This window comes from Apodemus sylvaticus, chromosome 4, assembly GCF_947179515.1.
Source record: "Apodemus sylvaticus chromosome 4, mApoSyl1.1, whole genome shotgun sequence".
Classification (NCBI taxonomy): Eukaryota; Metazoa; Chordata; class Mammalia; order Rodentia; family Muridae; genus Apodemus; species Apodemus sylvaticus.
In genome coordinates, this window is record NC_067475.1 from 2,813,899 (window position 1) to 2,829,123 (window position 15,225).

The 15,225-nt window shown below is 38.6% G+C and overlaps 1 protein-coding gene across 2 annotated transcripts; it reads right to left on the bottom strand.

Moving 5' to 3' along the window:
* Positions 1-1,063: 1,063 nt before the first annotated feature.
* On the bottom strand, positions 1,064-15,002 carry Zranb2 (zinc finger RANBP2-type containing 2). 2 transcript variants are annotated; one of them, XM_052178860.1, is made up of 11 exons: positions 14,669-15,002; positions 12,769-12,821; positions 12,570-12,678; positions 11,475-11,557; positions 8,569-8,645; positions 8,087-8,221; positions 7,409-7,578; positions 6,261-6,347; positions 4,226-4,384; positions 3,233-3,307; positions 1,064-2,739 (listed from the first exon to the last, which is right to left on the bottom strand). In XM_052178860.1, exons 1-10 carry the CDS (start codon positions 14,722-14,724, stop codon positions 3,274-3,276), a joined length of 963 nt encoding a protein of 320 aa, XP_052034820.1. In that variant the 5' UTR covers positions 14,725-15,002; the 3' UTR covers positions 1,064-2,739; positions 3,233-3,273. The 2 variants fall into 2 exon arrangements, with proteins under 2 accessions (XP_052034820.1, XP_052034819.1); XM_052178859.1 differs by lacking the exon at positions 3,233-3,307 and having other exon boundaries at positions 14,669-15,001.
* Positions 15,003-15,225: the final 223 nt, after the last annotated feature.

The window sequence follows — 15,225 nt, forward strand, 5'->3', positions numbered from 1 at the left end:
GTCCCAAGCAAGGGACTTGTGGGTTGACAGGATCAAGATTTTTGCATATATGTATGAAAACTGAATTTAAAAAAATTTAAAAATTGAAACAAAACCCAAACAACAAAAGACAAAGCCAGAACATAAATAGTATACTAACATTGATTTCTTAGTCCTAACACATGAATTCACAATGTTAACACATACTGGAAATGAGGAAGCATTTTTGCAACTTCTATAATAGCTTCTCCACAATGTTACTATCCTAAAATAAATGAGTAATTGGTTAACCAACTGTACAAGTTAATTTGACTTTTTATGAGATACACAATACTGAAATCTGTCATTAGACTCTGCTCCTCTGGTTCTTGCAAACAAGTTTTGAATTGCATTGTGCTCTACTGTGTAGTCTGCCTAATGAGATGGTTCAGTGGGTAAAAGTATGGGCCACTCAACAATATTAAGACTGATGGCCTGGAACCATCACAAAAGAGGAGAATGGACTCCACTAAGTTAATCTCTGATCTTCACTTCCATACTGTGGCAAGTGTACACTATGCCCACACCATATAAACTAACAACAAAAAGGCGTTTTATACTTTCTAAAATCATACACTTCTAGGTTAAGAAAGCCATGATGGCACTTTTTATTTTAAAAACCATGTAACACCTGGGTCAAAAAAAGAAGGCAGCAGAGCTCTCCTTATCCCCCACTAGACTTTCCAATAGTGGCCCTGAGCATCAGGCAACAGGAGACACAGAATGACAGTAAATGCCTAATTATCTTTCCAACTGTGACTAGATGGTCTTGTACTGTCTTGTTTTAGATTCCAGTGGAAACATAAGAAACATTGTCATCATTGAATGAAAGTATCAGATCTTGAGTGATTCTAGGAGCACACTGATATTCTAACTGACCATAGGGAATGAGGTATGTTATGTTCTGGTAGCAAGCATACACAAATGAAAAGTTGTATCCCAGTACCCCAAGTTGTTGTCTTATTTGTTATGTTTGAAACTTAGCATGATAAAGTGAACAGTGAAAAAAAAAAACTATTATAAGCATAGAACATTCAGTCAGAGCTTACAATTTTCTACTTTATTTCTAATAAACAACACTTGATGGTTGACTCACATATTTTATTTACATTTGTCTACAGTATCATTTCCTTATGAAATGAACTAGTACAGCTCAATTAAACCAAATCAAGTCATAATCATCTGAACTGTTTGTAAACTCCTATTAGCTAAATTTATAATCTTGCATTTGCCTAGTACAGCTCAAGTTTTAAATACAGAAAGCACAAAAACAAACCAAGGCTAACACGTCGGATCTAGAAGATCTGGGCAACTCAGAAAGTCGACTTTCGAGAAGTCTGAGGCACAATTACAAGAGAGTAAGAGTTCGTGTGCAACCTACAGTAAATGCAGCAAGGAAAATAAGACAAAAAACACAGGAAAGCTTGTAAAAATATTACCAAAATATTTCTACGTACGATATTTTGTTTTCATCTTTAGATCAGTTGAGAAAAAAAACACTTTAAAATAAAAACATTTTCTTTGATCTGTCTACTAAACATCTTAGAAGGTTTTACTTATTTAAACTGCAGCAGACAAATACTAAAGGAGAAACAGGAAAAATAATTCCCTTACAAGGAGCCCCAGTACAACTGTTGTCCCTTATATACTTACCTTGCTTTTGCTGCTGAAGAGACTGTTAAGAGAAACCTTTTAACTTTTAAAACCAGAGAACAAAATGGATCTCAAGTGACCAGATTTTAATTTGAGAAATAAAACTCTGAAAGCATTTTAAGCCATATGGTTTTCAGGTGAGGAGAAAAATGATTTTGCTTAAACTGTGCAGAAATAAGAATTCTTCTGTTACTTAGATATTTACAATGTTTAAAATCAGACATCACAAGGCAAATGTTCACTTAAATTCATGTCTCTGTCAGCCTGTCACTGAGAAACAGGTTTCAAAGGCTTTCTTCAATTTGCTCATTAACTATGATTTAGCCTTTTAAAAAATCCTTTATCGATCAAGTACAGTATTTGGTAACTATATTTCAAGGAGATCCGCATTTCTTAAACTTTGAGAGAAACATTTTGAAATGAGATGTGATTAACTTTTCCCTTCTGTAATTTCTACAATCCTCTTGCATTAAGAGGTGCAAAGCTGGTAAGAGACGATGATTCTAAGGCACCCTCAGCTTGTTCCCAGTTGTCAACGTAGTTAACTTTCGGTAAGAAATTACTGGCACAGGTACATAACATAACCAGGTTGACTACTATTCCCATATGAACATGAACTGGTTATTCCAACTAGCTTATTAGCTTTGCCCATGTGTCTGAAGTCCAGGCAACCCTGTCTCTGTCAATAGAACATTTAGAAATGAAAAGGACAAGGATTTAAAGAAGGAAACAAAAGTACTCTGTTATTGCTAGGATGGGTTTAAATGAAGCAAATGGTTGTAAATAATGAACAGAGCCATTTATCTGGGGAACAGTATATGGCTTAAAATGCAATTTACTTTTAGTTTCACAAATAAACATAGTTGTATTGTTTTGAAAAGCAATAAAGGCATGCACCTCTACTAGCAGATGTAGTACTTCTGACCAAATGAGACATCAACTTCCTAAAAAATATGCTTCATGCACTGTACTCAATGTTTTTTAAAGATGTAAATTTTAATACATCATTTCTTTTTAGAACTTGAACGGGAACCAGAATGGGTTGATCCGGAGGACGACCTGTGGTGCCTGTAAGACATAAGAGAGCAGCACAATCTGTAAACAGCACTAAACCAATTGTCTGTTTCTAAGACTGCAAACACCAGAGAAGAGCAGAGTAAACACTAGGTACCTTGATGCTCCCAGGAACAATTAAAACCTAAGATAGCTTACACACTTTTTGGATGTAAGCCCAGAATTGGTGTGATTTGAATTCAAAATTCTCTACAATTTAAGAATATAGACTCATTTCAAATATAGCCACCTCTCAATTATTCAAGGTAATGAAGGGAAAGCCTTGAAAAAAAGCACATAATCACATATATGGACAAAGAAGGCACAGAATCTTGGTACGGTGTGATAAAATCAATGTCTGCTGTACCACAGAGAACACAGCATGGCTTCTGAATGCATGAGAAAGTACATTCAAAGCAATGAAGTTTTGGAAGTCTAGATCATATAAGGTGACTGTACAGTTAGTTAAAGTGCTAGAGTCATGCAGCCAATATAAGTCAGTATCAACCTGGGCAAAGTAGTGGTGTTCCGTGGGGGTTGGCCCTGGGCTCAGGGTTGTTTAATGTTTTCACCAATCACCTGGCTTATAGAATAGAGAACATGTGCATTAAGTTTAGATGACAACAAACTAGGGGGGATTATATGTGGCTAAGATAAAAATTTGCAGAAGTGGTAGAATGGCAACAGAATGAATTTAGCTCAAGTAGAGTAATATTCATGCACAGAAGGAAGACTGAGTACAATCTTGAACTTCAAATGTGAAGGACATGTAATTCTGAGAGTAGGAATAACATGACCCTACCCTCTAAACCCAGCCATCACCAGACTCTAATAATTCTTTTCTTTCACAAGCTGAGAGAATATGGAAAATTTGCCAAGATTACAATGAAGCCACAAATCATTATTAAGACATTGAAAACCAAGAGAAAATTAGTGAAACCAAGTAATCAAGTCTGTTGCAGAAAAGGCTGACACATAAGTGCACTCTAGATACAGGAACCCAGAGAAGGTCCTTTTTAAAAGAGAAAAATGGATCTGGACTGCAAGATGAAAAAACTATTAACTACAAGGGCATAAAACTCATGTGCTATGGAAATGCACTTACAAATATTTAAAGGAGGATTGATCCCCATGATTTTGCAAGTTCATCCTGACTAGGTACCCTAGGATCCCTACCATCTCTAACATTTAGTTTTAAAAAAACAAACACATGTAAATTATTTCAACATATAGCTTTTGGGTTTTGATTTTTAAAAACACAAAAATAACCGAGAGTTGGCTATAATATACATGAAAATAAAATTCGAACAATAAAATGATCAGAGAATAGTCTATCCTATAACTTTCTCTAATAAACAAGCTAAACAAAGTAATCTGAATTTTGAAGTTTAAAGATAAAAAATTTAAAGAACAAAGGAGAAAGAAATCTAACCCTTGCCTACAGAGTCTACCTATGAAATACACGTAAAAACACCCATTCTTATTCTACAGAAACCCAAACCTTTCGGGTGACCGTGATCTCGTTCGTCTTTTTTTGCGAACAGCTGGTGAAGAAGGTCTAGAGCGACTCCTCTTCCTGTCTCTTTCAGGAGATGATGAAGAACTCGAGTAAGATCTTTTTCTTGGGGAAGAAGAGCCCCTGTGGGATCTGGAGCTGGATCTTCATTGATTGAGAGACAAAGCAGACGTTTCATTAAAGGCAGAAGTGAAGACTGTCCAGTTCCCAAAAGCAAACAGGATTGTGACTATGAGGACTTTATGAGGGAATACTTACTGCTTACTCAGCAGAAGACTTCTGGGTCAACCATCAACATGTTCTATTTATACACAATCATTTCATCTTTAAAACATTCTAAATATTTACCCTTGGTAATTAAAAAGTAGTTTACTGAATTAAAACAGAATATTTTTATAACTGCTTATAGTGTTTCAATTTAAAGTATACAAACAGTGAAATCAAAAGGCAACTTCAATTCTGTGGTGACTTTATAGTCAGAAAATAGATCCTTCCATTTGTCAGGAAAATCTATTTTATATAAAGCTTGCTGAAGTCAATGAACTTACACTTCTGACAGGAAGGTGTTATAGACAACTGAGGGACATGGCCCAGAAAAAGAACACTTAGGTTGTCGCAAAGTAGTCAATGAAAATGGCGACTTTAACATGTGACTTGTGTGGAGAACTGTGCAATGAAGTATGAAGTAGTAACATTTACATGTTTTAGGTGGAAGTAAATGTGCAATTTAAATAGTAAATTTATCTCCATTTACATATTTTTTTTTAGTTGAAGGAATTTAGCTCAAACTTCCCAAAAAATTCACCTTTGGGCTTAAAATAAAATGAGAAAGCCCAAAAGGAGAATTCTTTGGAAAGTTGTAAGCAATTAAATGTTTGGGAAGGATATGAAGGCTGTTCTGTAAACCTCAGTCCTACAGTTTCCAGAGGGCCACACCAAGACTACAGTCTCAAGTGGGCATCAACAGTTAATGTACATAAGAAAGAAACCTTTACTCTACTGGGCACTGGTCAGTGAGTGAGCCATCACTCCTCTCCTCAGGGGTCTCAATGGTAGCTGCCGCTGCACTCAAAGTTAGAATGCGCTCAAGTAAGGGAGTGAGCCTTTCTCCAGAAGAGTTGTTAGGAAACGTCAGTGTGAATCCCACAAGTGGGATTTTAAATGCTGTGTGCCTGCAGTAGACAACAATACAGTGACTAAACATAAAGGCAGCATAATGAGCAAGTATAGAAAAGTTTTTCAAGAAATTAAAAACCTAACACTTCTATTGCTTCTTTACCAATCATTTTCCTTTGAAATGTTCACAGTATGGCTTACTGAAACATTCTACATAACTTGGTTTTAAGAGGGGTGTTTGTTACACAGGTAATTTATAGTATTCTTTAATGTCAGGGAGATGGAGTAAACACAGAGCACTCACTAGAAACTGAGAAAAAATAGGCAAAGCTGTTATAGCTGTCATAAACATTTGCCTGAAATATAAAATCTGTTTTGAAACCGTATGATGGACTGGTTGGTCTTCCTCTCAGAAATAACTTCTCCTTTAACTGTAAACAATCTTTTTTTTTTTTTTTTTGGATTTGGTTTTTCCCTGAGACAGGGTTTCTCCGTATACCCCTGGCTGTCCTGGAGCTCACTCTGTAGACCAGGCTGGCCTCGAACTCAGAAATCCGCCTGCCTCTGCCTCCCAGAGTGCTGGGATTATAGGTTTGCACCACCACTGCCCAGCTCAAGCAATCTTAATATACTAGGTATCTGGTGGAGTAACTTGCCTTCACCTTCCTATATTACACATCTTAGTTATATATGCAAACCCCATCCCCTTAATCAACCATGGAAATGTCTTGGCACACTGTGCAGTGGAAATGTTTTGTGGTGAGATTAAGCTGAGGCAGGTGCATTAGATTCCCAGTGCTACAATAGAATTGGCAAATAGAAGCAGAGTAATGAGAGTAGCAGCGGAGCCGTCTGAAGCCTGTGAGCACTCTCCTCTGCTGTACAGAGGTGCTACCTCATTCACCTTGATTTCGAACCACGGGATCTGGAATGTTCTCTGGAACCGGAGTGAGACCTGGACTGCGAGCTGGAAGAGCTTCTTGAACGGGACCTGGAACAACATGGAAGCATTTTTTTCCCCTAGGACCACATTTTTGAGCTTGTGATATGAACACTGAAAGAAAGACATATATTAAGAGTACATTTTTCACATTAAAAAGGTGTCTATGCAAGATATGCATTTTCCAAACAAAAATACTTAAAACAAAGTTTCTTATTGTAATAAAGATTAAGTTTACAAAAAACAGAAAAAAAAGAAAAAGAAAAATCAGTGACCACTTTCCAATCCTGATTAAGCTACCAAAAGGGGAGTAACAAGCACCACAGTTCACTACAATTTTACATTTAAATTTTTCAGCGCTCTTTTCATTTTCATTTGAAATCCTATTTCCAGTGTCTAGTAGGCAAAAAACCCTAATTGCTGTATCACATTCTGATGTCTAGTCTTCATTTGTAGAGAATTTAAGATTCAATAACCCAGTGTTCTACATTAATTATATTACTAGCAGACTGTAGAGCCATGGGAAATATAGCCCTCACACTCTAAAAACCACAAACGACATCTCTGACACCATTTTTCATTTGTTCCCAGAGAGAGACTATCACACTTATCTCAGAATCAACTTTTTTTTTGGGGGGGGGGGGCAAGGGAGACTAGGAACTGAGCCTAGGGCCCCATACATGCTAGACAAAGCTCTACCACTGAGGTATATTTCCCTGGCCCTCAAAATTAGCTTTATAGTACTAGTTAAGTAGCTGGCATCATATTTATTCTTAAATATCATTAAAAAACAAACTTTAACATACTGAAATAAATTTCCACTTTACTTGACAATACCCAAACACATACTACCTATTTAGATAAACATTACTTACACAGTGCTTTTGAACTTAAGGTTCTCTAGTCAAAGCCAAAAGGGTGACACAGAACAAGCAACTTCTAAGGTTTAGAATTTCTAAAAATACAGGGCAGTATTTGCAGGATACAAAGATAAAGTGTAGCTAAGGAGACTTCATTGAAATATTTAAAATAAAAAGCTTATTTAAGTTAAGTAGTAAAAAGTTAGATACTGACATTTTGACTGGTGTTACCCTTGGCCTGCACCCGTTTACCTGGACCTGGACCTTGAACTTGAGGGGGAGGATGAGCGTGATGAAGACCTTGAGTGAGACGATCGTGACTTTGAGCGGCTCCGCCTATTGCTTTTCTTTTTATTACTATCTTCTTCTTCACTGGCATCAAGATTATATTTTGAGAGATCAGCATCATCTTCATCCTCGTCCTAATAAAATTTTAATTCCTTTTAGACATTTACATATTAATACTATCCACTCAAAGGATAAATATTTACCATTCTAAACATTTTCAGATGGGTCTGTTACCAAATAGTTTAATGCAAGCTTATTTTCAATTTGGAAGTTCATCCACTAAAATCATCTGATAGAAAAGACTGTGTAGACAGTTGAGACAGGCTCCTCAAAGCCACCCCACTGATTCTCACAACATACACCAAACTGTCAGCAGTTTTCAGTTCTATCAGGAGTCCTTGGTCCACCACAACCACCAGCCTTAGTTTAGAAGGCTGTTTTCTGTTCTTTGAATTACAATAACCACCTGCTTGGTTCTGTGCACCCAACACCACAATGTGTGGACACTCATCACTCTGAAGAACAAGTACCTGGCTCCTCCATGAGTATGTATGGCCAACAATGGTCCAGGTGTCAAAAGCATCTTGTGCTTCACAATAGTTCCAGTAACGTAAAGGGGAGGACAGAGAACAGGAACATTACCTCATCTAGCTTATATTTAGATAGATCTTCATCCTCATCCTCTTCTTCTCCCTCTGATTCTTTATCTTCTACTTCCTTTAATATTGATGCAGGACCAACTGCCTTCCCCCTGTATTTTTTCTTTTTACGTCCAAACTAGAGAAAAAAATTCAAAATATTTAGAGGCTGAAAACACATAAAAATATTTTATTTTCAAAACCTATTTGTAGCCTTGTGGAAAAGCAGATGTGGAAATATGAGCCTGTAATCCCTGCACTTGCATGTAGAGATGGAGGATTCCCCCACTGGTCAGTCAGTCCAGCCAATGGTTGAGTTATAGGCTCAATGAGAATATCACCCTACATCCTCTACAGATGCACACAGGGCACATGCATCCCCTCTACTGTATGTGCATACATCCATGCACATATAGCTTTTCTGAACTGCAGGCATATTTTTAACATTTCTCTAACTTAAAATGTACATATCCACTGAGAGCTTACCTCATCATATTCCCCATCAGATTCTTCTCTTTCTATATATTCAACATTCTCTCTTTCATTAAAACCACCTCCATATCCTTTAAAAAGAGTATAAATTGCTGTAACAACTCAAATAACAAAATTATGCTCACTTTCCCCAGCTAACACAAAATGAAAATCTAATAAATGGTGGTAATTTACATAATTACTAGTCTTCTTTCTATAAATTAAAAGCTCTGATAGGAAACAAATCAGATCTACTTTAGTTATAAAGCACAGCAGTACCTACAGATGCTTACAACTTAGAAATTTCCCATGACAGGTCATTCAAGAAATAAATATGCAAAACATGTTTTTCTGCTATGACAAAGTTTTAAAAGGAATTTCCTTTCTATTATAATTCTTCTAGATCTGAGCTATTAATTACCATGGGTTAAACTTATATTTGTTAGGTAACACAGACTTTGAAGGTAGGGTTAAGATGAACAAAGCGCCAGGAAGCATACAACAGAGGGGCACATCCTGATGTGGGCAGTACTAATCACAAGACACAGATCTCTTCAAGAAGCTAGGTCTTAGAAGGAATCAACAAATTCAGTTATAATGTAATGAATCTGACAGTTACATGATAATATAAGGAGCTGTATATGTAGTTCAAAGAAATCTGATATTGTTCCTTCAGACTTTGGCTTTAGAGGGAAATATACAGAAAACAAAGGAAAGATAGTCCAAAGAAGGTCCTTGAAGAGTCCAAATACCCAGTGGTAAGATGGAATGCAGAATAATATAGGGAGACAAAGAGCACTGAGAGGAAGGAGGAGACAAACTGGGCAGCACTTGCAGAAGGCAAAGCTGCCTCTGGGAGTTAAGAGGTGGAATCCAAGGGATAAAAAAGAACACCTAGGAAGTTAGGTAGTAAGGCTCTGGAACTCAAGAATTATAAATAAATGAACAAACAATTGAGGGTAAAGGAAATTTGGAAGGACTTGATCCAAAAGATCAATCTACCATAAGGCCTCCAATGCCCTCAAATCAACAGGGACAATGGTATGCACTTAGAACAGGTAACTGGGGAAACAGTTTTACCTACTCTTGAGCAGTGCACATGCTGAATATGTGCACTGTCTTTGACAATGGTTGGGTTAATCATTGGCAATGGGAAAACTATTCTGCTGAGGTTCTCCAATGACATACAGAAACAAGTTCATGTTACTTAAGTCAACAATTACCAAATATCATCCACACAATTACTAGGTTTTGGGACCCACTCTCAAGCAAGCCTAAGAGTTGACACTTTCACAGTTCTTTGACAATATGATGCTCTTACAAGAAGTACTATATACTTGAGTCACAGGACAAGGAACAATCAAGCTGGTACTGATCTGAAAGCTTTATCCTTACTGGCTAATTTCATAGTGCTAGAAGGTTCTAAGTACATGACCAAGGGAAGAAAGGTAATCAACAGTCTTCACTCAGTTGCAAACCCTGCCTTTCCAGAGAAGCCCACTGGTGCAACAGTAGCACCATGTTATGGAAATAACCAAATTCTTATTAGATTTAAAGCTTTCTACAAAAAACAGACTCAAGTCTGGTACCATTAATATGGCAAAAAAAATTCCATGGCAGGTAGGTCACAGGCCCTGGGGGTGGACACAGGCACCTGTGTTCTTATTTTTATACCCATAGACCAGTGCATCTCTTAACCATCACCAGAGAAGCTTCTTTTCCCAGCAGGTGGAGATTAATACAGAAGCCAATAGCCAGGCAATGTGCAGGCAATGTGTGGAATGCTTAGCTCTGAATGGCATATCTATACCATATCCTTTCCTCTAAGGCTGGTGATCATCAAGAGAGAATAGAAAGATTTTAAAAGCTAGTGAGGCACACGGTAGTAAAATGGTTATTGGCTGGACCACAGTTAGCCCATGAACTTACAGTGACTATGTGTACAAAGACTTCCTAACAAGATCAAGCCACCAAGGTTCCAGCATAAACTGGGGAAGGTCTATGAAGTCCCATTCAAGCTGGAATATCATCGACAATTGGAGGCTATTTATTAGGAGGCAACATAAACTTCATGCCCATGAAAGCTACCTATGATCCAGTACACAGATGGTCCTATACCTACACACATACTATATATAGCTAGCACTAACTGTACTTGGTGGGGAGGAAGGGAGGGAGGGAGGGGGAGAGAGGGAGATGGAGAGGGAGAGAGGGAGAGAGGGAGAGAGGGAGAGAGAGAGAGAGACAGAGAGAGAGAGAGAGAGAGAGAGAGAGAGATTGGGAAAATGAGGTTGAGGAGGGTTAGGAGAGAAACTGGAGGTGAGGGGATGCCTATCTTACGAATTTGATCAAAACACACATACACATATAAAATTCTTAAAACATAAAAAGTAATGCAAACAAAACAACAAAAAAAGAATTTAGTTATATGCTTTGTAATTTATAGCTTTAAAGTTTCTGTGATATCTAAATTGTGGCTAAGATTAAGAATTACCTTTTAAGCTTTATAGGATGTCTTTAAAATGTCCTTCAGCCTTCTGTCACACTAGGATATATGCTATTGCTATATCATTACTAACTACTATGCACCCAACAAGCAGGAGGCAGAAAAGCGTTTATGGAAGTATCCTAGAACCCTAAATGCTAGTGTAAGGCTGCGTAACACTACTTCATAAATTGAAACTATTACATAAAAAAATTTGAGTGGTAAGGGGAAAGAAAACCCTAGTAAATAGGGTATGGTGGTACATGCTTATAATACCAGCATACAGGATGAGGCAGAAGCTGAGAGGTGAAAGCTACCCTTGGTTATATATTGAGTCTGAGGCCATCTAGGGCTCAAACAGAACACATACAAACAAAAGTAGACAGATTCCCCTTTTCTCTAGGCTCTCTTGAGAAAGTAGTGTAATTCTTCTTACCTGTTCTTTCTTCTAATTTAGCATACTTTGGAGTATTACACATGTTACACTCTGATCTTCTAGCCCAATTCACATTACTGCAACTACAATTATAAAACAAAACCAAAAAAACCCATTAAACTAGAAGGCTCCTAAACATTGAAAAATTATTATTCAAAACATTATAATGAAATAATTAGTAAAGGCAATGTTCATTAAAGAACAATAAAAATTAAATGAAAAATCTATTCAATATAAATTATACTGAGAAGTGGCATAACTAGAAATTCTGCCACCAAGGGGGAACAGTGGTGCTTTAATCAAAGGTTCCAACTCCTATCATTTCTGAATCTACATTAAAGAGTATGGCCTCACATTTCACAATTCTTAGTCCCCTCTAAGAAATCCTTTGCAGTTCACTAAAATCCTGTGACTTAGTTTTTAAAGGCAACTTCCCTGTACATGTTCAAGGCCTGTCTACAGGACCAGAACTTTAAGTAAGATGCTTTTCTGGCCCAGTATTCTTTCATATATGTAGGATTTATTTACATAGCACAAAATGTGGAGATTGAGAAAATCAATACAAAATGAAATCTAAACGTTAAAGAAAAAAATATTGTATTTTTTTTTAAAGCTGTCATGTGGCTGCTGGGAACTGAACCTGGGTCCTCTGGAAGAGCATTCAGTACTCTTAAGTGCTGAATCATCTCTCCAGCCTAAAAGGCAGCAATAAAAAACAAAACAAACCAAACCAAAACTAACAAGAAACTCTTTTAATTAAAGCAACTTAAGGTATTTCAAGTTACTTTCATATTATAAAAGAGACAAAAAGTAAAAACAAAAAAACCAAACAAAAATCCCAAATTGTACAATTATTCAGGAACAAGAAGCAGACCACAGTATCTTCAATGTCCCCTGCCCTTTGGTTATCAGCTCTTTAATCACTACCACAGCAACAACTGGAAACACCTCTGAAAGATACCACTTAAAGTTTCCCTTTCACTATACTTAGACTAAGACCAATAAATGTTTGGATTAAAATGGCATAAGGTCTTGTCGTATAATTAGCAAGAGTTCATCATGTTGTAGTAATGGACAGCAATCTGAAGCACATACGTTTTGCATTGCCAATCATTGGCACTAAATAAGCCCCGGCTCTTCTCTGCCAGTGTCTTTCCTATTTCTGTTCCCCCAGCTTTCATCATCTTGGCCTCAGTTGTCTTCTCTGCAAACAGAAAAAGAATGTGATATAAATCCTGGGAAATACAGAAATGATCTGCATATACAGTACTAAAGACTATCTGTTAGCACTCACCTCGACCACATCTATTACAGCTGGTTCTCCTAGCGAAGTTTACATTTCCACACCTGAAAATAAAACAAGAAGCACTTAAAGTAGTAATTTCTAGATACATAAGATGTTTACATTTTAAACGGTCCTCATTACACCCTGGAACACAGAACAAGCTTATCTCATCATATAAATGTCAGCATCAGCAGGGACAAACAAGAACTGGGTAAAAATGTCAACTTTGTGCTTACAGCTACTATGGGAACCATTTCAGTAGCCAAACCTTGCTATCTTCAGACTAGCATGTTATCATTAGTTACATAAAAGTCCCTTGTTCCAAAGTGTCATCAGATTCTTCTGTAACAATTAGACGAGATACCAGAGAGATTAAAAAAAAAAAAATAAAGGAGTATCAACTCTCAGTACAAGTAATAAATGTGATGAGTTTTAGAAGCAGCATAAAATTCAAGCTAAGCACTGGTGGCACAAGCCTTTAATCTCAGGACTTGTGAGTCAGAGGCAGTCAGATCTCTGTGAGTTCCAGAACAACCTTACACAGATAAACTGCCTAGAAAAAAAGAAAAAAAAAATCACAAAATCCCAGAGATGGATCCACCGGGAAAGAACAGGTACAGAAGGACTCCACAGAACTGATGAAATGTTCTTTGAGAGATAGAAAGTGCTATGATAAAAAAAAGGACTGGCTATATTAACTAAAAACATAATTTAAACAGTAAGGAAATTTGAATATTATAGTATTTATCAAGTCTAAAACTGTAAATAAGAAACAAAACCACAATCAACAGAAAAAAGTGTAACCTTGTGACATTAAATATTTAAGTTTTTATACACTTAAACACTACTGTAGTATTTATTATCTAAAGCATGTTAGATAATTGAATTTAATGCTAAAATAAGAAACGAAAAAGCTACCACCCTATTAAAAAAATGAATGAGATAAAAAGTGAAAGGAAGTGTTAACACTAAACTAAATGACTCCATACAACTTTATAGTCCCTTTTCTCTGTTAAAAGATACACACGTTCCAAATAAGACTGAAAATATATTCTGAAAACTGTCTCCTTGATTTATATATTCAGCAGAAAAGACATTTTGTTTCTGCCGGGTTTAGGTGTACAGTACTTCGAAGGAAGTAAAATATTTACCCAAAAATACATGGGTATTTTCTGTAAGAACACAGAGCACATTTTCTACGAGTCACGTAGAAAGTAGAGGCTGGTGTCTTAATCTCTGAAGGGTTCCAAAGTGTCACACAGTTCCCTGCAGTGACAGTCCAAGAAGATCTCAGTTCTAGTCCGCGGACTTGGTTTGCTTAGCCTGATATCAGTCAGATAGCAACCAAGTGACTGTGAGTGACATCATTTCCTTGCTCTCCACACACTACCCATGTTATTTCGGTGTAAACTATAATCGAGCTATGTGTTTTCTAGCAAAGGTACTTCAAGCTAGACGTTCTGCGGTAGATCGAACAGTAAACCCGGGTTTCCTTCAGCTTTGGCTCTGGCTTTCCAAGCACACGAGCTGGTCCATCACTTTTCTTTAAAAACAGGGACACCTATTCAGTACGATCTCTGTGGCCATAAGCGGAGCACACCGGCTTCCCGGCCACGTACGAGCCCAGGCCTCACGCCGAGATGAGAAAAGCCAAGTCACTGGGGACGGACGGCGGCCACGGGAAGGGAGGGAGGGAGGAAGGGAGAGCGAGCGAGCGGCCCCGGCAGAGCTCCGAGCAGGGCCACTGAGCCGAGAGCTTAGCTCCGCGCGGGGTCACGTGCGGGCCGCCCGCGACCGCTCAAGGCCGGCGGCGACCGCCGCGCCGTCCCCACAAAGGCCACAGCCACATCGCCGCCCTCAGAGGGTTTTCCCCGCCACCCCAGAGCCCACACCATCCCGCCGCGCTCACTTCTTGTCAGGGCAGATCCAGTCCCCGTCACTGACTCGGAAATTCTTGGTCGACATCTTGGACGCCAGCAGCAGTGCCGCCCGCAGCGACGTCCCCACCGGAGCCGCGGGGCCTCGCGCGGGGCTGTCCGCGCGCCGCCGGACCCGCCCTTCCCTAGGGGTGGGGGAGAACGCAGACTGCCGGACCTCGAGCCTGGAGCAGCGGTGCGGAGACAACGCCCCAGAACCAGCAGCCCGTCCTGAAGCTCTGCCTCGATGCGGCCTTACCGCGTTCCTGAGCAGGCGTTGTGAGGACAGCCCGGCCCGGCGGCCATCGCAGCAGAACACTCCGCAGGCCGAAGGACCCTAGAGAAAGGCACTTCTGCTTCCGGGGCGGGGCTAGGCAAAGAGGCGGAAGTGACTCGGCAGGGCTCTAAAGCCCCCGGGGCTTGAGTGTTGCCTAGGGTTCACTGGGGCGAGCTATAAGGTGGGCGGTTCGAGTCTTTGGAGAAGATATTTTATTTTTATTTTGGGACAGAGTCAGAGGGTTAACCCCGGACTTTACTGTTTAATCCATAT